Source organism: Mya arenaria, chromosome 4, assembly GCF_026914265.1.
Source record: "Mya arenaria isolate MELC-2E11 chromosome 4, ASM2691426v1".
In the NCBI taxonomy this organism is placed as follows: Eukaryota; Metazoa; Mollusca; class Bivalvia; order Myida; family Myidae; genus Mya; species Mya arenaria.
In genome coordinates, this window is record NC_069125.1 from 12,364,335 (window position 1) to 12,388,864 (window position 24,530).

The 24,530-nt window shown below is 35.1% G+C and overlaps 1 protein-coding gene across 3 annotated transcripts; it reads right to left on the reverse strand.

The window, feature by feature from the left end:
• Window positions 1-1,472: 1,472 nt before the first annotated feature.
• On the reverse strand, window positions 1,473-15,871 carry LOC128232984 (differentially expressed in FDCP 8 homolog A-like). 3 transcript variants are annotated; one of them, XM_052946814.1, is made up of 12 exons: window positions 15,787-15,871; window positions 13,942-14,100; window positions 11,801-12,328; window positions 11,473-11,585; window positions 10,897-11,001; window positions 9,556-9,700; window positions 8,300-8,464; window positions 7,791-7,918; window positions 7,115-7,228; window positions 5,667-5,888; window positions 4,221-4,330; window positions 1,473-2,716 (listed from the first exon to the last, which is right to left on the reverse strand). In XM_052946814.1, exons 2-12 carry the CDS (start codon window positions 14,063-14,065, stop codon window positions 2,647-2,649), a joined length of 1,824 nt encoding a protein of 607 aa, XP_052802774.1. In that variant the 5' UTR covers window positions 14,066-14,100; window positions 15,787-15,871; the 3' UTR covers window positions 1,473-2,646. The 3 variants fall into 3 exon arrangements, with proteins under 3 accessions (XP_052802774.1, XP_052802772.1, XP_052802773.1); XM_052946812.1 differs by having other exon boundaries at window positions 10,852-11,001; XM_052946813.1 differs by having other exon boundaries at window positions 10,852-11,001; window positions 13,942-14,072; window positions 15,787-15,846.
• Window positions 15,872-24,530: the final 8,659 nt, after the last annotated feature.

Here is a 24,530-nt window from a genome sequence, read left to right on the forward strand (position 1 = left end):
AAATGGGGCAATGCGACGAAGCCAGGTTTTCAATGAATGACAGAAGAACTTCAGCCTGTGTCTGTTTTTCTATTTTAAGTAAAAGTGACCTTGACCAAAGGGACCCCAAATGCAATCATATGAAAGGTATCCATAAACTCTTCCTTTATACCAAGTTTGGTCAAGATATGTGAACCCTGACTTCAGTTATTCAGTTTCAACCGTTTTTTTTATTTTAAGTAACAGTGACCTTGACCTTGACCCTAGGGACACCAAACGCAATCCCATGAAAGGTATCCATAAACTCTTCCTTTATACCAAGTTTGGTCACAATATGTGTGCCCTACCTAAAGTTATTCAGTCTAAACCTTTTTTCTATTTTTAGTAACAGTGACCTTGACCTTGACTATAGGGACCTCAAACTCAATTCCATGAAAGGTATCCATAAACTCTTCCTTTATACCAAGTTGGGTCAAGACATGTCAACCCTCACTAAAGTAATTCAGTTAAAACCGTTTTTCTTTTTTAGTAACAGTGACCTTGACCTTGACTCTAGGGACCCCAAACGCAATCCCATGGAAGGTATCCATAAACTCTTTCTATAGACCAAGTTTGGTCAAGACATTTCAACCCTTACTGAAACTATTCAGGGGGGATTTGACGCCGCCTGCCCGCCCACCCAAACAACGATGTTCGTCAATCTAATAACCAGGTTTCACTATGTGAAAACCTGGTTAAAAAACATTGTTTTCTACCTGATGGGTATTGGAATAAATTTTATTAATTTACTTATGTGCTCTCAAAATAAAATTCTTTATAGTATTGACCAAAAAATTAAAAACATTTGACTGTTCAAACCATGCCAAAACTGGTGCCTGTCTCTGGTCAATCCTTTTGTATCCTTTTTGGTATGCATTCAACACAATGTATAATGTTGAATGAAAATTTATTTTTGTCTTACCTTGCTTACTATTTGAGTTTAAAAAACAATGTTTTTTACCTGATGGGTACAGTTGAAAAATTGAATTAATTTACTTCCGAACATTTCATGCTCTCAAAAGAAAATTCTTAAGGAAATTGCTAAAAATTTAAATCATCAATTTTCATTTGGTCACATGGTTAAAATAGAGATGAAACATTTTACAGTTGAAACCAATGCCAAACTTGGTGCTGTCTCTGGTTAAAACGCTTGTATCATTCTGGGTATGCATTTAACACTTTGTAATGGCAACAGCATATATATTTTCATTAAATGTAGTTACTACAAATCAATTGAATTTTCACAATTTTTGCTAAGCATATATGTTGTGAATTGAAAACCTTGAAAATTTATTAAATTTATAGTTGCTTTCTAATGATAAATATTGCCGTAGTGGCATGAAATACCTTCTCAATATGGTCAAAACCAACAAACCGCAAAAAAATGTCACAAAAAGAATGCAATCTACAGTAATAATTATAACTAACAAAGACTAAATACAACAAAGAAAAAATAGTTTGTATAATTTATTGCCTTTATTTCAGTAACAAAAATAACTATGAAATATCACAAGGTTTAAGAAACATCAATGTTTCAACACATTCATTCAAACTGAGTTAGCACACATACACTGTCAAAATATCAACACCCTTTCATTATCTAGTTCCCATTCACCATCTATGTTCTTACAAATACACTTAATGTAACACAAGATCAGTTGGAGAAGATATCACCATTCAATTTGGTTAAGCTATGGACTTGACGGTTTGTTAGCTAACCTCAAATGGAGGCAGTCATACACTCATTAACTTGCATAAAACTATGGGCCCATCGTTCTGAACTTTGTTGAAGTAAACAAGGTTGTTAAAGCTCTCCTCAAATGGAGACAGCTTACACTCATAAACAGACATATATCTATTGGTCGATGGTTCCGAACTTTGTTAAGTTAACAACATTGTTAACGTCATTGTTGTTAACTTTCAAATCTTTACTGCTCTGGAAGTTAAATGGATACACTTATGATCGGCAGTATTTCTAAGAAGGTTTGATACAACTTTTTAGGCTGTACCTGTTTTATTTAAATATTTAAGCTCATCATAAAAAATTCATATTTAGAAGTTAACAACGATGTCGTTAATCACATTGTTAACTTTAACAAACTTCTGAACAATTGGGCTTATAAGTTTTGTTGCATAAATTTGCTATATTCTGAGCTACATATTTTTCGACACCCGTCATTCTGTACAATGTCATTGAAAGCATTCTATTAGCACCAATCTTCGTTTTTAGGCTCAGAAAATACAACTGTGCAACATCAACAGTGATTTAATGCTGAATAGTGTTGTAAAACTATTGTCAGCATAAATTACAGTATAAAATATATATAAAAATATTTAAAACACTACAGAATTAAAATGTAAATAAAATGATTAAGTTAAAATGAATCTCATAACATAAATATGACGGTCATTTCACAAATGAGACAATTCATTCTTCATACCTGCAAGCTAAAAAAACAATATTGTCCAAATTCCAGTACTGTAAATCTATTCCAGTCAGAATTGTATGTGCTTAAATTTCATATGTGGTTATCAATTACAAACTTAACAGGTGAAATATTCAAATTGATTAACTTAACTGGTATTTATTTGGGTATTTTGGTCACTTCTCTATTTTCTATTGCACGCCTAGTTATTACGACGTTTATTCAGTCGTTCACACTTGGGACATGCGCCATTTCTCTTTGCAAAACAGTGCCTGAAAAAAGTACACAATCATTTTTTAGCAGCAAATATACTCTAAGCTTCATACTTGATTTACAACATTGTTCTTTTAGTTGATATAAATAAATGCAGCAATCAGTTGTATGTCTTAAGAGTAAATTGATAAAATTGTCTTTTTGCATCATGTGCAATATGCTTTACATAAAAAGTAATGTATAATCAATTTGGAAGCCTGGCATACTTAACATGTCACCCCCCCTCCCCCCCCCCCCCCGGATTCTACCATTTTATTTGCTATTAAAGGAATGATATCTTATTTTCCACTTCCGTTTGAATATTTACAAGACACATTACTGCTTATCATGTTGGAAATACAGTAATGATTTTATAGAGGTACCACTATTAGTATCGCATCCCACACTATGGGCAGTGCAATGTAGATCCAGTCAAACTCATCAGCCATTCAAGGATCCTAACAAATATCTTCATTCTGCACTCAAGCTAATTGCCATTGTCAACACAAAAACCAAGTAAAATGTGAGTGTCTTTCAGTTTCCAAGTCATAGCAAATCTTTAGCACAATGTCAAAGTTTACTTGGCTACCAAAATGGTGCTGACACACCTTTTTGGGAAACAGATAACCTTCTGAAAATAAGTTCATTATAATTACTTGTTGTTCAACTCAAAATTTTTATATACTATTTTTAATACTGGGGCAATTTTTAACTTTGTACAACCTTTCAAAAGTATTTTGTAATGCAAGGATTAGTCAATTTTCCATTAAAATCTGGGGCTGTATTCAATATCACTCTTATCTATGTCCTTAGACACGCCTCAGTGACTTCATTTAGTCCATTGGCCAGTTATTTTTACAGTCCAATTAAAACACTTGGATTCTGACCTTTCTATTTTTAGTAACAGTGACCTTGACCTTGGCCCCACAAGTCCCAATATCGAACTTGACCTGTATCTTCTGATGTTACACCTGTGTACCAAAAAATTTTCAAATCTGTCTAGCCTTTCATGAGTTATCGTCCGTAAACCGTTTTTCTATTTTTAGTAACAGTGACCTTGACCTTGGCCCCCACCAGCCCCATATCGAACTTGCCCTGTATCTTCTGATGTTACACCTGTGTACCAAAAAGTGTTCAAATCTGTCAAGCGTTTCACGATTTATCGTCGGGAAACCGTTTTTCTATTTTTAGTAACAGTGACTTTGACTTTGGCCCCACCAGCCCCAATATCAAACTTGACCTGTATCTTCTGATGTTACACATGTGTACCAAAAATTGTTCAAATCTGTCAAGCCTTTCATGAGTTATCGTCCGGAAACCATGAAAACCGACAGACCGACCGACCGACAACCTCACTCCTATATATTTAGTATAATTAGTAAAAAGACACCCACCCGTATACTATGAAAATAATTGCCTTACCTTGTGGGATTTATATTTTACTGTAATAGCCTTTAACTTTACCAACTCAGAGAACAACATAAAACAATGATTGCCTAGAAATCTAGCCTTAAATGTGATTACCTATGCAGCACAAGTGAACACTCTGGGCAGACTACTGCGATGTTGTCGAAAGGAAACAGGATCTCGTCCACCTTACAAATCTCACACACAAACCCCTTCCCTCGACACGACTGGAACACGAGATATAGTGCGTAAGATATCATTGGTTAATTTATTAACACTATGATGAGCATTTCACAATGTTTACAGTGTACTTACAAAGATATCAATGAATACCATAAGCAACAATGATATTGTGAACTTATTTGATATCAAAAGCAATATCATAAGAAACAAGAAATGCTGCAATGCAACAAAACCACGTTTCCAATGAATGTCAGAAGAAGTTCAGCCTGTGTTGCAAGAATTTTTAGTAACAGTGACCTTGACCCTTGGAGCCCATAACTCAGTCCCATGAAAGGTCTCCATAAACTCTTCCAACATACGAAATTTGGTCATAACATGTCAACCCTTTTTCGGGCATCATCAAATTTGCCCTTAAAACTGGATAATCTAGTATGAAGAACATTATTCTACTATCCAGCTTACATTAAGTGGAAAAATAATTAACAATGAAAATGCATTTTTTACAGATTTATTACCAGGTACCAATTAGGTTCAAGTAAAAAACTCCACTTAGTTTTAAAAGAATCTATATAAATTATGAACATTTCTTTTGGTTATTCAACAACAGTCTGTAACTGAGAAAGTTCAAGATGGCCATATTGTGTTTTTATGATTATTGTCATCACAAACAAATGCATCACAAGCAGATGTCATATCATTGGGGAAAAAATCAGTCATACAACACCCTATATATTCCTAGGCAACATGTTGACCAAGTTTCATTTTGACATAATGGCCAAGATTCAAGTGTTTGCAAGCCAAGGTCAACAACCAAAAGGCTATGACAATTATTTGTATTTTCTTATATGCTTTCTGGTAGTTCATAGATTTATCAGTAAAATAAAATTGATATTTCACTGACAAACAGTGAAATTATCAAACTAATATTTTTTTTGTTTTGAAAGTTTAGCCCATTCTCAGTTCTTATTAAACGTCAGCTCGCACAGGGCTGGGAGACAATTTCAAAGATGTCATTTATGAAATTATGTTGTTGCACATACAAATTGGCATGATTTTCTAAAAAAGTGTATTTAAATGACTTAAATTCCAATTTTAGGCATTTAATAAAAAAAATATGTTTGTTTCAGTGTAAGATTGAAATATGTTTCACTGCGTGAACACCAAAAGTGAATATTTCACCCATGGCTAGGCAACTAGTGAAATGTATATTTTGGTGGTTACTCGGTGAAATATATTACAATCTCACACTGAAACTAACGATTATCATCTATTTAATTTTAAAATAAAGATGAGCGTAATTATTATAGGCTGTATGATGTAACCATACAATGTTAAACATTCTCAGGTGAAAGAAAAGCTGGGAACCATAATGGTATGTACCTCACAGTCAGTCTTGATGTGCTGGGCCCAGCTTGAGTGAACCTGGGCCAGCTCCGGTAGCAATGTGTCATGCTGAACGTCAATAAGATCCCGCATACAGTATACGTCGGAACTCTCGACAAAGTGCTGGCGGGTCTGCAGATCAAGCAGCAACTTAAGCTGCATGGCTGTCCCACACCGCAGAATGTACTTCTTCATGATCAACAGCTCCTCACGCAGTTTCTGAAATCAAGTTGTAATGTATGTCAAGGTTTTTTGGCTGTTTTGGGTAGATCACCCATATTCAGATGAAAGGCAGATGTTAGAAAATAAAGTCCAGGTATCAGTGATTAATAAATTTCCTGTAGTAAGAGAAACAATTGCCAACAACTGTTGGGTGCAGTTTTTCAAGTAAAAGTTACCATGGTCTTGACCCCAAAATAATAATCAGAAAAAAGAGCCCATCAATTTTTTTAGGAAGGTCACTATGACCTTGCCCATTAAGGTCAAAGACCCAAGTAGTTATCTATTGACCATAATGAATATGTAAACCAAGTTTTAAATATCTACACCAGTGTTCAAAAGTAAATGATAGGAAACCCCTTTATCTTTTTAGCGAAACAATGTTGGTAACACATGTACCCATTATTTGTGGATTAAAGGTTGATCGTTGGCCTCATAATCATTCAGTTTATCTACTGGCCATGGCAACTGTGTTTGAAGACTCACACCAAGTCATTGGTCAGAAACGATAGTAAATCGATGCGGACAACAACGATGCCTAAAAACTCTATAACAACTTGTCATGTCATTGTTCAGAATGGATAGTGAAACGACGTGAACAAAAAAGACACCATACAAAGCTGTCCCAATGTGTCTGCCATGCTTGAAGGCGACACGAATAGCCTCTAAATTTGTTAAATCTTGGCCAAATTGCCTCAACTTGGAGTTTGTTACAATCAACTTTTGGAAATATTTATATTTGTCATGAGAATTATAGTCTTATTAGTTTGCTATAACATATTTAAAGACAACTGTAGTGCAGAGAGAATGCACATTTGGATCTTCTCGGCCATATCTTTCGAAAACAACATCGGATGTATATGGGCGCATTACAATGCCAGAAATCTTTACATTTAACTAAGCTGCTATTAGATTGCGTAGGAATTTAATTTAGCATTTAAACTTAAGGACTTTACTTTTGGGAATCTTAATTATTTATGCAATTATACAATTCACTGACAATCAATATCTAAACTTAAATATACAAAATGCAAGTTAAAACACTACAATTAATTAATACTATTATTTAAAATCTTATGAACTACTTCTACTGATGTACTGGCATACATCAGAGGTTGTTTTCTATTGGAAATGACCAAGGTGTTCTGAATGAGAGAGCGCCATCACTCATCTGTTGCTGGTATTATCATTTGAAAAAGGGCATAACTCAAAAATGATGTCCCTACCTTGACCTGGTTAAGCTCCTCGACAAAGGAGAACAGCATGGGGTTTATGTCCTGTATCCGTATCACTGCCCGTGTCTCCATCAGCTTCAGGAACTGTTTTGAGGCACGACACACCTGCAACATACACAGGACAACATAAATACATGTACAGGATTCCTTGAGATTTAGCCAGGTTTTATAAAGGGCAGGGTGCTGCAGAAAAAGGACAGCATGCTAAAATTAAAATTAAACATAATGAATTTGACAGAAAATGTTAGGATTCTGTTTAATGAAAGTAAAAACAGTTTTCAAATGCCAAAAATTCAAAGACTTTATGGATCTATTCATAGTATAAGCTTTAATCAAAAGAAAGGAAATATCTCATTATTAAAAGCATTTCATTTTTTTGAAGACAGAAGGGTGCCAATGCTTGTCTCCATGAGGACAGAAGGGTTCTACCAAAATAGGACAGGGTGAAGCACCCTTCCATTTCTGGTTAGCTTAAACCCTGGATCATGTATATATGTAAAGAATAAGTCTAAAAAATTAATGATCTTTTACCAATTCTGAGGCCAAAAATGAATTTTAAAAAGATGTCCCCTCAAATCATTTTTATAAACTGCAAACTTTTGAAAACATTTTGAATTGTTTTAAAATTGTGCTGATTAACTCATTGATTAAAATTTAAAATGAGTACCTTCCATTCCTCAAAATCCCAGTTGTGGAGAACCCTGGCCGGCATGAGCATGTTATCATTCCAGTGACACAGCTCACAGTAGTAGCTACCTGAGTAGTCACACAGTCGCGGCTCACTGAATCCCGACTCTGTAATAAATATATTTACCCTCAGCTAGTGCAAACAAGCCCTCAAGAATGTACATAGGAATTGAAAGGGTAAATAATCCAGTTCAAAAACATGGTAGTGTTAAACAGTGTTACTGAAATTGTAAAAATGTGAAATAGTCATGTAAATTAAGTACTTTATGTTTGGAGGAGGTATGTAGGTATGAGAATGCTTCAGAAGGCAAAATATTAATAAAACATTATAACCAACAACATTAAAGATGTTAGTATATCTACAACAATACTAGTAGCTCATAATATAAGAAAAAGAATTGATGCTATAAGAATAGTTCAACTTTTAATTTAACAATTAACATTTGTAACTTGTATGCATCCCAAATCTAAAATGACTATTGAACGCACTATATGAAATCTCTGCGCGGCACTCAGCACAGCGGTAGTTTTGGACAGAGAGGCCTCTTTCTTCACAGATGGCAAGATTGTAGCTCGGGTCCTCCTGCACCCGCACACAAGCACATTTCCGTGTAATCTGATTAAGGCACTTTTCATGGGCGCAATATCCACACTCTGAAAAAAGTACCATTCATTATTTTATGAACAGTCAAAACCCATTCGCTCGATATCACTTGGCTCGACAGCAGTCAGAATTTAAACAGTATACAGTATAAAGGATGTCAGTTGACAAGACATTGTGTGAAAAAGGAACAGCATTATTCCTTTAAAAGACCTAACATACACAAACATGAACATTAAATTTCGTACCATTGTTGGAGCACCCCACCAACCCCATATCACAACAGCATTGCAGCTCTCACTTTAGTGTTTTGAGCTGGCCCGAGCTCAACACAAGCATGTGACCTTCTAGAGTGGACCTACCTGGGCATTTGTGACATTGTTCGAGAACCCCCCATTTCACAGCATTTCACCTATCACAGTAGTGTCTGAGCAGGCTGCCAAGTTCAAAAACAAACTTGAGATCTAGAGTTGACCTACCTGAGTATTTGTACCATTGTTGAAGCTTTCCCAATATCACAGCATTGCACCTCTCGCCCCTGAGTTCAACACAATTTTGTGACCATCCTGAGCATTTGTACTATTGTTGGAGCAATCCCCCATATCACAGCATTGCACCTCTAACAGTTATGTCTTGAACTGGCCCCCGAAGTTCAACAAAAACTTGGGACATTCAGAGTTGCCCAACCTGAGCATTGGTGCCATTGTTTGGATCCCTCCTCCCTAGATCAAAGCATTTCACCTATCACAGTAGTATATTAGCAGGCTGCTATGTTCAAAATAAACTTGAGACTTTCAAGTGTTGACCTACCTGAGCTTTTGTACCATTGTTGGAGCAACCCCCATATCACAGCATTGCATCGCTCGCAGTAATGTTTTGAGCTTGCCCCCAAATTCAACATAAACATGTGACCTTCTACAGTTGACCAACCTGAGCATTAGTACCATTGTTTGTGTCCCTCTCCCCCTCCCCCAAGATCACAGTAGTATTTTAGCAGACTGCCGACTTTCGAGTGTTGACCTACCTGAGCATTTGTACCATTGTTGGAGCAACCCCCATATCACAGCATTGCACCTCTCGCAGTAATGTTTTGAGCCAGCCCCCAAATTCAACATAAACATGTGACCTTCTACAGTTGACCAACCTGAGCATTTGTACCATTGTTGGAGCACTCCCCATATCACAGCATTGCATCTCTCGCAGTAATGTTTTGAGCCGGCCCCTGAGTTCAACACAAACTTGTGACCTACAACAAGCTTGACTCCTTCCTTCACTGGTTCTGGTCCCTCCTACAGTGAAGAAAATTTATGAATGTAAACTATTTGGAGTGCTTCGCGATGCAAGAAAAGTACATGTATTTTAAACCTAGTTTCAACTCTCACTTTTCCTCAATTAAGGCTGACAGACAAATACTGATCTAGTGCTATACATCTATTTCATCACTATAGCACCCAGTCATCAAGCCTTTAACAAGAAATATGGAGAATGAACTCGGAGATATCAATAAAATTATTGAACACATGCATGGTTCTGTTTGTGGATTTCTTTTTTTGTTAGAACAAAGCATATTCACAATGCAATTCTACTCCAGATAAGGATATGTTGTACCGCACAAACAGTTAAGAGCAGGCAGACTGAGCAATCAGGGATGTGATTGACCTGGCAGCTGGAGGGCTGAAACATTTTCGGCCATGGGTTTATGGGGCGCTCTTGGCCTTGGGATCAAAAGTGCACTGCTGTAGAAGAAAAATGGCTTTTTAGAAGCTCTTTTGAGGTTTAGCTTGGGGGGGGGGGGGGGGGTCTCTGGAGCCATTACATCCGCGCAATTCCCTGACAATTTAAATGGGTTTCTAAAATGATGGTTTGGCATTCAGTTATGTCAGAAACCTTAGTGGCACACTGAGATATCTTGGATTTTAGTATCAGCTCAGTATGGCAGTTTTTTAAGTTTGCTTAAATCATGCTATGTATGTGGCCATTGCCAGCCCTCCTTTGAGCATCAACACATGATCTCCATGGATAACATTACAGTGCTTTTTCCACTTTTAAGAAAATGGTGGCGGGGCCCTTTGATAGAGGAGAAATAGCATTGTTTTGGGAAAAAGGGGGAAAATAGTAACAGAATTCATATAATGCACAACTTGTTTCCAAATCTTTTATTCAACCATCCTATCAACATATTCGTGGCAGGCACTATGTAACTAAATTTTCTAAATGTTAAGAGATAAATTATCTTTTATTTCAAAGGAGGAAAATATATACCTTTTCAAGAGGCGAATTGGACCGAATTTCAGCCCCCAAAAAAGCTGGAAAAAAAAACTGCATTGCAACAAGTCAATGCTTTCAACCCTTGAAATGACTCTTTTGCAAGCAGTAGTATTTTAAATTGAATGAGAACTCTTCAGAATAAGATATTGCATCTAACTTTTCACTTGCCTACCCTAAGTTCCTGTAATTTCATGCGTAGCTGTATGAGTTTTCGTACAAGATTTTTCTGCTTGTCCGAGTCTTTGGTGGCGCGTAGAATCAGGTCCTTACAGGTGTCGATGGCCAACTCCAGCTCCTCTGAGCCGCTCATACCAAAATACCCCTGTCACAGGAAAGAAAGCTGTTTAAACCTTTACTGGGATTACGAGTTAAGAAGTATACCAGGGTATTCAAGCGAAATAAAATTAAAAATAAATTTGTTTAATTCCTAGGGATATCCCATCAAAGGAAGGTTTGGATGTCTTTATTTTTTTAATTTAGATATTTTTTTTACAAGCTATAATATCTATTATGGAACAAAGAGCTTCAATGGTCAGTTTTTGCAAAGTTTATTTGATTTTGAAAGTAAAACTCTCAATCTGATATGTGAAATATATTCATTAATGGTCGAAACCCATGGCTTGATATTCCAGGGACCAGCAAAAATATTTCGAGCCTCGGGGAATATCATATACATTTAATAGAACAAAATTGGTCCTTTTCATCCAGTTCAAGCCAACGAAGAAATCGAGCTATAGTTCAAGCCAACGAGGTTCGACTGTAACACAAACTGTCAAAAAAGTTTGACTCTGACCTCTGGTTGCGAGAAGTGGTCCTCAGAGAGTCCAAGGTCGGCAAAGGTGACGTCATCACTGCTCTGTGATGTTCGGGCATTCGGCTGCGTCGACGAAGAACTCGCATTTGAGTCTGTCAATGTTAATTTACATTAACAGCATAATCTTGCACAGTAAAAAAAATGACATTTCCTACATTTAAACAAGAGCAGTCACAGACTGCCATATCCCCTGCCAAATCAAGTATCAACTTTCTCTTATGACAAAGGATAACAATGAAAATGAACAAAGGTCAATAACTAAAAATGTCAATTTTCTTTACGCAGTGTGTGAATGAATGACTAGTACCTGATTTTAATCTCCCTGTATTGGTCCCTGATTCTTGGTCAAATCTGTCGTCCTCAAAGTGGTCCTCTTCCACGTGTAAATCCCTGTCAAAGGGGTTAAACCTTGAGTCTTTATAACTTGACTGTGCCTCTGAATCCACATCTGACCCAGTGGAGCTTTGCCGATTCCCTATTCTGCCATTTATAACAGCCGTTTTATCACCGGTTCTTTCATGATCACCATTTGTGGTTAAGTCCGATAAAGCACCTAATGAATTAATGGATCCAGTTTTGGAAGACTTTATAGTGTTCATAGACGATGTCATAGAGTCGGAAGACGTTTTGCCAGTGCTCTTTCTTGACAGAATTGAACTGGTCCTGTTGGGGTTAGAATTTTTCATGTTTTCAGTCAAGTTTTTCATTATGTCTTCATCCTCGGACTCGTCTGTATCATACAAATTTGTGCCCTGTCGCATCACACCTCCACTCATGGTTACCTTGGCAACCGAAGTCTCTGAATGCAGCATCTTTGTAGCTGTTTTGCTTGGATCTAGAGAAAACATTTTTTATTTTACAACGATAAACAATCAGATCTACAAAGCAAAGAAGCAGGGTGACTACATTTCATCCAGAGTGTTGGATAATCTGACAAATTTCAAAATAGATCATTCAATCAAAATGGACAACCATTATCAACTCTTGAATCGAAAATAATCAAAAGGAATTTTCATACTAAATATTGGTAAGAAAATACCATTCATATCTATTTCAACAACTCATATATGAAATATTTATTTCAAAAGTAGCCCAAAATACTGAATGGCAAAAAATATGAATTATTTTTTGTACATTCATAGCACTGGATATATGATGCTATGTCTCAATCTTAACATACATGTACACACACATTTAAAAAATAAATAAAAAAAATAAAGTTTAATGAAAATTTGATGATATAAGGTGCCAAACAATGATTGTATGTTATTTCAATTATGACGCTTGCATTAAAGCTGCAGTCTCCCAGATTGAACGTATTGACAACTTTTTTATATTTTGTCTTGGAACAAGCCAATTTTTGCAAAAATACATAGAAACCAGTTATATAAGACTGCTGGCAAAAAATCAGATCGCAGATTTTAATATCTAAGTACAAAAATGATGTTTTATGCATTTTTCTTAAACCGTTAGTAATGGTTTAAGCCATAAAACTTTATTTTTCGAATGGAAATATGAAAATCTACGATCTGATTTTTTGTCAGCATTGCTGCAATCTTATATCATTGGTTTGAAGATATTTACACGAAAAAAATCTTTCCAAGATAAAAAAAGAAAAGTTGTAAAACCAGTAAATCTGTGAGAGTGCAGCTTTAATTACATAATCTATTTGGCAACTAATCATGAGTTACAGAATTGTTTCCTTTTCCAATGAAATTGCAAATGAGAGAGCATATACACCCTCTAACACAGTTTTCCTTATTCAACTGAGCATAATTATGTTTACTTTATACATCTGTTTTTCTTGATAAACTCTGCATTTATTCACATCATTCTAAAAAGTTTTTTAGTATGTTTTTGCCATAAAAGTAAGTAAAATAACACAATTTCAACAAAGTTTAAAAGACATTGTTGCCAACAAAATCTGTAAGTGAGTACCTCTAAAGATACTAGACAACAGAATGGTCCCAAAATTTGCCAAAAAAGATTTTCTCAGAACAAGCCTAGATTTGTCAATACGAGCAAGGAGAAGGCCTAAAATACATTACCTTACATGATTAAAAGAATATTTTTGTTAGTTTACACGTTCAAAAATAGTGCACTCATTTCCTAGTTTTTAGTGTAAATAATTAGATTGTGAAAGTCACATGAGTACTGGTAATACAGATTTATATACTAACAAAACAAAACCAGTAAATATTATATTTTAAAAAACGCAATAACTGTGAAATATACATACATGTGTTGTAAGCAATGTGATACATCAGTAAAAAACTATTCAAAGCTTTGTTCACAACAATATAAATTTTATGTCAGTTATTGACAAAAAAAATAATTTCTTGCAATTGTATCATCTGGTGTCTAGTTCCTTTAATTACTGTTGTTTGAGTTGGTCAAGTCAAGTAAATCAAAGGGTCAACTCAGCTTATTAGACTGGTTTACACTTACCTTGCACAGTGCCCGTCATGGAGGATGTTCTTCCGGGAAGTCCGGAGTATGTTTCCATCTTGGCCAGTACAACATCCTCATCCTCGCTACTGTAGACGTCATCTGATAGCTCTACTGATGACATATTCTCACTACAAATAATATTTGTTGCATATCCTCCTAAAAAAGGGTATTATTCTGTTTACAAATGAATATGATTGTTTTTAGTAGTAATTACTGAGTACATGTTAAAATTTATCACATTGGTGTACGTATCAACTACAATTTGAAAGTAATAATCAAATGCTTAACTTTTAAATTTTGTAAGAAAAAAATTAAGAACTTGGACAAGATTGCTATAGAAATCTTAACATGTTGTGGGGGAATAACTCGATAACATAGATTCAGGGAAAACGCATTTTGCATTATTTTAGTTATACGGGGCATCTTTTTGCAGAAAAATCTTTTGAACATGTAAAATCTAGTAAAAGGTTGTCAAACTTGTTGACTCAACAAAATCTTTTATATTGTTCATGGTTGGGCAAAATTTAGCACATTTACAACCTCATTTACCATATTACATGGATTTGTCCTTCTTTTGCCATGTTCTGGTAAGATTTCAATTGAACACTCGGCATTGTGTATTGGAAAATTAAAAAAGCAGTTGTGTGTCTAGGTGCTTGTCAATTTTAGCCAGTCCAAAAATAAAAGCCCTGCCTAGAAATCAATTCTACTTGTCACACTAAAAAGACTATTTCAATGATTCTTTTTGATTTTGAAATTTGTCTCATACATTGTAGATAGAAGTTTTTGCTTATAGTGTATCATTTTAGCCATGCTTTCACTAAGAGAATTTGCAACATCTTTCAAGTTCACAGAGAGCAATCCCCTATTCAACCCATCGATACCACTACCAGATACACTAAACACTGATATATATATTGTAAAGTCAGAGGAAACAGCATTAGGGGCTTTCTACGCCATTAACTATTAAACTATTTTGAAAAAAAATGATGTCAAATCAAAGGAAATTTCTCCCTCGTTTGACTCACTTTGTATTAACTAAGTACTGCTCATCAGTCTGGAAACCACCCATCAAGTTTCTCAAAACTAAGCTGTAGATGGTACATGAGGCTGGAAGCATTGTAACTAACTAATATCAGAACACTTGCAGTGTAACCAAAAAGCTGGAGCATTTGGGATGGGAAAAACCAAATCATGGTCAGCCATAACAGGCATTTAGGTGGAAGTAGGAGTATAAGGCCCAGCTTACAATGTTCAACACGGCTAAGTGGCCATTTTTCATCAGCAAAATTTCACTCCATTGGAAAGGTCACACTCCTCAAGGTGGAAGTTCATAGAGCAGTCGGTTTCTTCGTCACACTAAACTACTACCAAAACTGATTCTTCCCTACATAAGCATAGAACAAGCAAAAGCCCCTGAATTTATATAAACCCTCAAGCAGAGGGTTTCAACCATGTAATTTTAAAGCCAATCAACTATGAGTATTCACCATACTTTCTAAGGGATTCTTTAACTGTGCCATCTGCAGCATTTCATAATGGGTTTGTGACGAGGAAGCAAAAATGTGCATGTAGTTCACCAAAATCTTTCATTTAGAACTTTATCTATCGAGTATTTCTGTCTTTTTTCCTGTTCTTGAACACACGCACTCAAGCAAATGTAACTTTATTAGTTAAAAAGCGTAAACATCCGAAAACTGAGATGATATCCGAACGCCTTTATTTGGTAACCAATAACACAAACAGGTTTGTTACCATAGTGTGTAAGAAACTTAATTTTAATTTTATTATCTCTACTTTTCGAGTTAAAATATTAATTAGTCTAAAATATGTTTTACTTACACAGTTGTGTCAAAATTGCCAATTTCGTAGAGATTGTTTTGGTTTCAAAGTTCAACTTGCTAACCCGGAAATGTTTGAGATTGAGTTGATCAATTGGAATTCCTTGGTTATTTTCATTGTTATTTCGATGGAAAATAGACAAGGTGTTCCGAATGACATTTTGTATCTCATTCGGAACACCTCGGCCATTTTCGATCGAAAACAACTTAGACAAAAACCCTCATTCTCTTTTCTCCAAAATATTTTTTTGTAGAAAAATAACGTAGGGTACTGGTCTATTGTTGTTTTCGATCGAAAATGGACAAGGGGTTCCGTATGTTGTATAATTGCGGCACACACGTGCTTCGGAAGGACACCATTATTATACATATTTCAGACAACAATCGTTATCCCCTAGTCCATATAAACAGCCGTTTCAGAGTCTTTGACGATTCTTCATTTGGCGACTCTACTTCGTTATCCCCGTGCTGTTCTAAATTGTTGAGTCGAATGCGATTGTTAACAGCCGCTGCTCGAAGGATAGATACCGAGTCTAGGGCTTCAACGACTTCGGATGATACATGTACATAGCTTGTTCCACACATAGTCCGTTCAAGGATGAGAACTTGTGGTAAAACAGATGAAGAAATTTGTCTTTACTTCATGGTGTTTGAGGGTTTTATGGAGCGGTTGGCGGAAGTGAATCAGCCTAAATTTTTAATATCGATCAGGGCCCCGTTTTAATTCATGAATTCAAAGATTTTAATGACAAAATTTATGAAATATATAGTCTTTTGGACATTTTGCAATCAGTTTTTAACAACTCAAAGGTCAATCTCAACTAATTGAGTACCCAGATGCATTTTGAAAGTGTTGAAACCAGACATATGCTTAGAATTCCTTTTTACTTGGAGACGGTATTCCTTTCTCGAAAATCCTTGCCGAGAACCGGTAAAGAATTCCATCACAAGACCACGTTTTGACCAGCATTTGGTTCTTGTTGGGCCCGTTTTTTGTCCTTAACAAAAAATACCACCGTGGCTTCAGAAACGAGACTGGCTATAGAAATAAACAATAAATTAGTGTTTTAAGGCATTAAATTTGAGTGTAAATAGGTTTTTTGCTTTAATGCGTGAAGGGAAAATATAAGGCTCTTATCTTGAAACCGGCTCGCTTCTTATGTCTTTTGCCTTCAGAAATGTCAAGTTTTTCAATGTATAAACTGAACAAATGAATGAATTAATGAATATATATGAATGATTGATAGTATGAATTAAGTTGTTGACTGTCTTGTACACCATGGGTGACTGGGCTTTGGTCCTACGTGTTTCCAGCGACTCCCGTGTTTCTATAGACATCACACTGCTTGTGTTGTGATGTTTGTAACATACCCGCTGTCATTCTCTGCACCATTTCAAGCCTCCTAGAGTGAGTTTTTATGTAAGGGTTCCAGACTATGGAGCAATACTTAATATGGGACCGCACCGGCAGAGCTTCATGTATGTATGCACGGACTTTTGTCTCCTCGTTTGAGATGTGGAAGTTGCGTTTCAGGAGCATACACTGTATCTCGGAGTATGATTTGTTATATGGTTACTTATCGACTCTTGTCCGATCAATAGCTTTAAATAATCAAGGGCGATAATTATTGAATGACGAGTAGTATGGCTGATTAACGAACTTGTTCTAGATAATATGTCCATACACATCCTGACCAAATTCAGTGATGATTGGACGAACTCTTGTTAAGTTATTGTCAGACAGGACCGAATTAAGGTAATAAAAGGGCAATTATATATTAAGTTTCGCAAAACTCGAGCAATATGGCTGGTTATAAAATTTGACCGCAATAATATGCTCATGCACATTGTGACCAAAATTTATAATGATTGAAACCAATGCGTCTAACGTTACTGATATCATTTAAGGGTGATTACTCTGGAGTGACTAGAGGAATATGGCAGCTTATCGACTTTATTTGAGATACCATGGCCATATACAATCTGACAAGTTTAACTATAATGTATGGTGGCATACTTCTGCCACCAGATAACCAAATAACTAACTAGTTAATTAAGTGGTTAACTAGTTACGTAACAAGTTAACCCGATGACTAACTAGTTAATTAAGTGGTTATCTGGTGGCAGAAGTATGGCACCATAATAATGATTGGACAAAAGGCGTTTAATGTTATTGATCGGACTACTGATTTTCGGGTAATTTCTAGAATTTAAAGGGCGAGTACTCTGCATTGTCTCGAGTAAGATGGCCTCTTAATAAACTTGTCTGAATTATAATAACCATTCACATTTTGACAAAACTTGATGATTTGACAAATACTTCAAAAGTTAATATTGTTCGAACAAGACCGTACTTCACCTTATTTATAATTATAGCATTAAACTGCGCTAACTCTTGAGTGACAACATCAATATAGCTGGTTATCGACTTTGTCCGAAATATTATGCCCATACACATTCTGAAAAAAATTGATGATGATTGGGCAAAGGCTTCTAAAGTTATTGATCGGACAAGACCGATTTTAGGTATTTAAAAAGTGTTAGGACTTTTAATTAGGCACAATTGTTCTCTAGTTTGCAATGATGATGAGGGGTGAATGCGAAAAGGTTCTAAATGACATTAAATAAAGAAGAAGATAGGACCTTTTCGCTTTCACCCCTCAAATGGGACAAGATTTGGTTAAGGGCTGTTAAATTGCGTTAAATGACGAAATTGATGATGAGGTTGTATTATTGTGTTCTAATTGATAATATAAATTTATTGCTGCTGAAATAAAATACTTTGAAAAAAACTGTTCTGTCAGGAATTCAGTCAACATTAAAGAAACTATTATTATTTCGTAGTTTGCAATTTCTTATTGTATCAATTATTGTAGGCAAACTATAGAAACTTGATATTATATTCTGAATATATATAGATTGAATAGTGCAAATTCTTATAACTATAGGAGCGGCTATATTTCCAGTTTATCAGGGTTGATATTGTACGAAATTGATGCTCATTTATTTAAATTTGTTAACACAATTTGATTCAAGGTGGGAGTACGATGAGTTAATATGGGTCCGGGGGGGGGCGGGGGTCGGCCTGCCCATCGACTCCTTGCATCTGGTGTGTTTATGGTCTTTTAGAGCCCCCCTGGTTACTCAGAATTGTCCTAAGCAAATGATCTGAGACGAACCAAGAGCCAGTTTAAATGATATATAAGAACGTTTAATGACCAACACTAACGTCGCGTGCAAAAGAGTCCAAAATAAGCCCGTGACACAGAGATGGTTTAGGTTCACTGTTCACTGAATGTGAATTTTTCGACACATTTCGTCAGAATTGGTTAAAGAAACAAACCTGACGTCGATGATCGCTTCTAAAAGATAGTCCGGCATGAAAAATCCATTTCTGTCGAAGACAAACATACTGTGGTATCATTCAACTAACACCTCCAATGAACGAGAGTAATATAGACAAACTGTTTATAAAACAAGTATAAATGACTTGGTTACTTCAAATTAATTCATCCAGTTTTGTATATTTTTTTTAATCCAATTTCTATTAATTTTGTACATTAATCCAGATGAAAATCCTTGCATGCATCGCACTCATGCAGGGAGGTTTGGTTCTGGTAAATTGTAAACCACTTCGGTTGTTTCCTGTGTTGGTGGAACTGCAACCACTGTTGACGGTCTTGGTGGTAGTGCCTGAACGCTCAAACTTAACTGCTGTAGCATCAACAGTTCAACATTTTCATTATAGGTTATTCCATGAACAGTTATTAATTGAAAAATCCGCCGATATTGAAATTGATTCATGGACATTTTGGACTAAGATGTTATCGTTGTCTATGTTTTCCCAAATAATGCGAGTGCGCACCGTATTAAACTCGACAAACTAGTTTTACGCTTTTTTAAGAAACAATTTGCGGGTACCGAGGGGAGGCGCGTAAGAACGCAAATATCTTTGGGGCGGCGGACGGGTGTGGGCATTGGATTTTTGTTTCGAACATTTTTTATTAGTGGTGTGATCTGGTGAATTCCTGGGAAGGATTTATAGCAACATTAAGTAACCGTTTCATTGTTAAATATTGTAGTCACTACCATAAACACAATACGGCAATACATATATACAATTTGACAATACATAAATACAATACGGCAATACATATATACAATTTGACAATACATATATACAATACGGCAATACATATATACAATTTGACAATACATATATACAATACGGCAATACATATATACAATATGGCAATACATATATACAATACGGCAATACATATATACAATTTGACAATACATATATACAATACGGCAATACATATATACAATATGGCAATACATAAATACAATACGGCAATACATATATACAATATGGCAATACATATATACAATACAGCAATACACATATACAATACGGCAATACACATATACAATATGGCAATACATATATACAATATGGCAATACATATATACAATATGGAAATACATATATACAATACGGCAATACACATATACAATATGGCAATACATATATACAATATGGCAATACATATATACAATACGGCAATACACATATACAATATGGCAATACACATATACAATATGGCAATACATATATAATATATTCGGCAGATGAAACAAAGACCGTAACTGGGTAAAATAGACAGAACTATCTTTACAATTAATTCATTTTTCTACTACAGTTATCAATTGAACTTATTATCACATGCGTATTAAGGGGACGGGGTCGCATTCGGCGCCCCATCCCCCCACAAAAAATAATCGTCTAAAATTTACTTTTATTTCAATATCTGAGAAAAAAATAATGAAATACGCCCACGACTAGAAATTGTTACATATATCCTCCTGCCAACACTTTCAATAAAATTAATTTCGGTTCTGAGTCAGGGACGCTAGTGAAAGGTTATGCCCCTAAGTGACGCCCCCTCTAACATAGAAATCGTGAGCCGTCCCTGGTTAATCATCTCCCCATATGACACTCATGTTATCTCATCCATATCCTTTCCGCTACCATAGCCGCCTAATGCAGACCCTAAAATTGGGTGTCCCCATTACCTCTATCATACACCGGCGAACTACCACAGCAGTGTAAACCGTACTCAAATTTTCGGCTTCTGATTACCGCTATCGTACAGCGTGGGAATACCGCTTATTTTTATAATCTTGTACATGTTTTGCTAAAAGCAGAGACTTAAATCTCCTGATTAAAATGCGTTAGCAATTAGATAAAATGTTTATCAATTTTGAAACAGTACAAATTTATAACACAATTAAAGAAATTAATTACAAACATTATATAGTACATAAAATTATATAACATAACACCCTTATAAATCAAGTTTGCATTTCACGAATTAGTGACATATACATTATCCCTAATTAGGTAATGTTCTAGTGAAAATGTACATTTTTCCTTATACTTAAACCCTTTAATAGACACAATAATACAATAAAATGCATTTTATTGGTTTTATTATGTAATGGCAACTAAAATATTCACTTATTAAAAATATGACAAATCGGCATAACTACGCTCTGGTTGACTTCGGAAAAATACAAAACTCACATTAATACACTACGGATATGATGAATTTAGAACAAATGTAGAAATAACCGTAGACGTGTGTTGTAGTAATTTGACTGAAGACAATCATCAGTAGGTAAACGCACATGCAAAACAGCGCAATGGTAATCCTGTGATATGTAGGTTGTGGTATTTTTCATCTTCGGTATTGGCTACTTTTTAATGTTTATAAAACTACTATAGGCGAGTTTTGTAGATAGGAATTACTTATTTGAACAATTTGTTAAGAACATAAAGGATAATGTTATGCATTAATACACTCTGGTAGTTCTAGTACAAACCTTTCAGGTAAATGTATTTCAAAATTGCCGCAGACGTTTAATGTTATGATCAATCTTGGAATTATACCACATGTGCATGCATAGATACACTATGGCAGTTTGAACTTTTGTAGTAACTCGATATTTATGTCTGTCGTTTTCCTCATAAATACAATTTTGTACTACAGTAGTAGAAAAAGGTTTTCCAAAATATTTCAAAAGTACAATGCTTAAAAAGATGGATGTAAGGCAACGTTGCAAAATGTTTTTATTATTTCAATCATATTATGCATGTGTGTGCTTGAATACGCTAATTTAGCCTGCTTAATTTTAATGCAGACATCACACTATCACAGTTTTTCAGGCACGTCTCATTCTATGTAAAATTCAGTAATAAAACAAAAAGTGAAACTTATGATTTAAGAAGTGGTGTAACAATGTTTGTGTCCAGAGTTCATCGTTATTTGGGTCCTTGACGTGTAACCCTTAACAGGGCCTATTTTTTACTGTTCGACTAATGGTCTTGTCCCTGTTGTTTTCATTATATTTTACATATTTTTGTTTATTCTAGTATTTACACATGCATAGAGCGATTACAAAATAATATGTTTTTTTATCAAATAAATCAGAAAGAAATTACAATAACGATTCTCTATCATGATATTTTACACACATGTTCATTCATTTCCCATATAAATGTATACTTATAGGACTAAAATCCAAATACGGATTCATAATTCATTCATATATCATGGTTATAAAATGTATAGATCATTTATTTACATCATAGGAACTCGAGGAATACATAAGGATAAAATCAAACATGACGAAAATCAATAATGATAATATTTTTTCTCATATCAACAAAGAACACATGTACATAATTGTATAATAGAAAAATATAGACCAAAATATCAATCAAAGTTTTGACTGTAACTATTATATTGCTAAAAATATCGCAAGATTTGTCACGGGAAACAACACCAGTATAATCACAGCATGCGATTAATGAAACGGCAACAGTCTAGTGGAGTTTCTGGTGCAATGCAATAGCATCGGTCTGTAAAAAGAAATCACATATTGATGAATATTTGTTATAAAGACACGTTGTTAGCGACAATTGCATCGTATATGTGTTATTTCGAAAAATATGTTCTCATTTTAAGCATGAAATGTTTAATTCTATAAAAAAACATTAAAACAAACATTATTCGTCCCTTCAGGAAGAAAAGGTTGATACCTGAACACCATTTTGTTATGATTATTTCATCAATACTATATTGAAAATTTATTTAAATACATGATTGATCTAAACGGCGCTTTCTTGTACTAGACTATGAAATTCAAGATGTGCCATTAAACAGTAGAACTAATTTAATGTATGCATTTTCATGAACTTCAGAGACCGCTCATTGTTTCGATTGAAAGGGTCATTTCAAAATGCAACTATATAAAAAAACACATATATTTTTGAAAATGTTTTACATACACGAGTTTTTTTTTTTGTTCATCTGTGTTTCTGGAGCCATAGTCTTGTTGGACTCGACCTCCACATTTGGCCTTTTTTAGAGGTAATGCCACGATACTAAATAAAACATTCCCTTAAATAAAATAACATTTCATTTGAGTTTTAGTTTATAGACATTAGAATTATACTCGTGCAAGCTAAAAACAGAAACATAAAACATTAAACAGCTGATTGATTTTAAAAGATGTTGTTCATGTTTCATTTTGCTGGTACATGCAACGATCAATGTGTTATTAAACCTGATTATGGTTACTATTTAACATTCTACAGCATGTTTGTAATATACTGTAAAAAAGTAGTACCATTCTCTCAAACAGCTTAGCCGGTAGCCGGAGGGTTGACGCTTTATACATGATGAATCACAAGCGAGATGTCCACGGCAGACCACACAAATTAGGTCCACAAATAAGCACTTTGTGTTGGTACACTGTAAATGTTGACTGTAACACCCATGCTCTTTTTTAATAAAAAATACTTTGATGCATGTTTTTTCCCACTTTCCTTTTGTATTTACTTCTTCCGTCAAAACCTTGTTCTGCCGGCTATTTATGATAGGATTGAAACATGTCATCGGGTTGCACACATGTTTTGATTATTCCCATGCAGTGGACATAAGCTTCCAGTCGGAAATATTTCATGCCATGTGTTCCCCTCTGCTGAGCATCCTAACTTTGCCATCTCTTTTCGTGGACTGATTTTGCTATTGACCAATATGTCCTTCCGGTGTTTAATGCGTGACACGAATGTATAGATCTTTTTCCAAACGCCAGAGGAACTGATGTTTTAAACTTGTCGGCAAATACAACATGATCATCCTGTGATGTTTTCTCTACAGTTCTCTACAACTGTTTGAGTCAACATTACTTCTATCTTTCGACTTAAGTGAGCCTGGTAATTCCTGAGATACCCCATGACACACGGAGCACCAACGATTCTTGAATGGTGACCGTGACATTTGATCAATGCTTCATCGACAGATATGTATTGATGCATGTTGTATTAAGTCATGCTCCTTTCCTGTAGAACTTTCATAACAGGGGTCACTGTAGTTCCAATGTAACCTTTTGCGACCTTGTGATATTTGTCCTGTTGGTTTATTGTCTATTGCAGTGGTTTTCATGGCAATTGTGACAGCTATTTTGTAATGGATGTTCTGTTGATATATTTGCAGTCACTATCCATGATAACTTTATAGCGATCACGTAATAGATGTCCGGTTGGATTTATATGAAAGTTATAGCATATATTTCAACAGTTTTAAAAGGAAGCTTTACTAGCGTTAAATGACCTTCAAAGGCAACGTCGCCTTTGAAATGGGTTGTGCTATGTTGATTACGTATTATGTTTAT

Excerpts from the sequence above, each read along its gene's own strand:
- LOC128232984 (XM_052946812.1), bottom strand. The coding sequence starts at position 14,065 with ATGTCATCAGTAGAGCTATCAGATGACGTCTACAGTAGCGAGGATGAG. Across the intron at positions 12,329-13,941 it reads CATGACGGGCACTGTGCAAG|ATCCAAGCAAAACAGCTACA; the intron begins GTAAGTGTAAAC and ends TGTTTTCTCTAG. Across the intron at positions 7,229-7,790 it reads GGGATTTTGAGGAATGGAAG|GTGTGTCGTGCCTCAAAACA; the intron begins GTACTCATTTTA and ends TGTATGTTGCAG.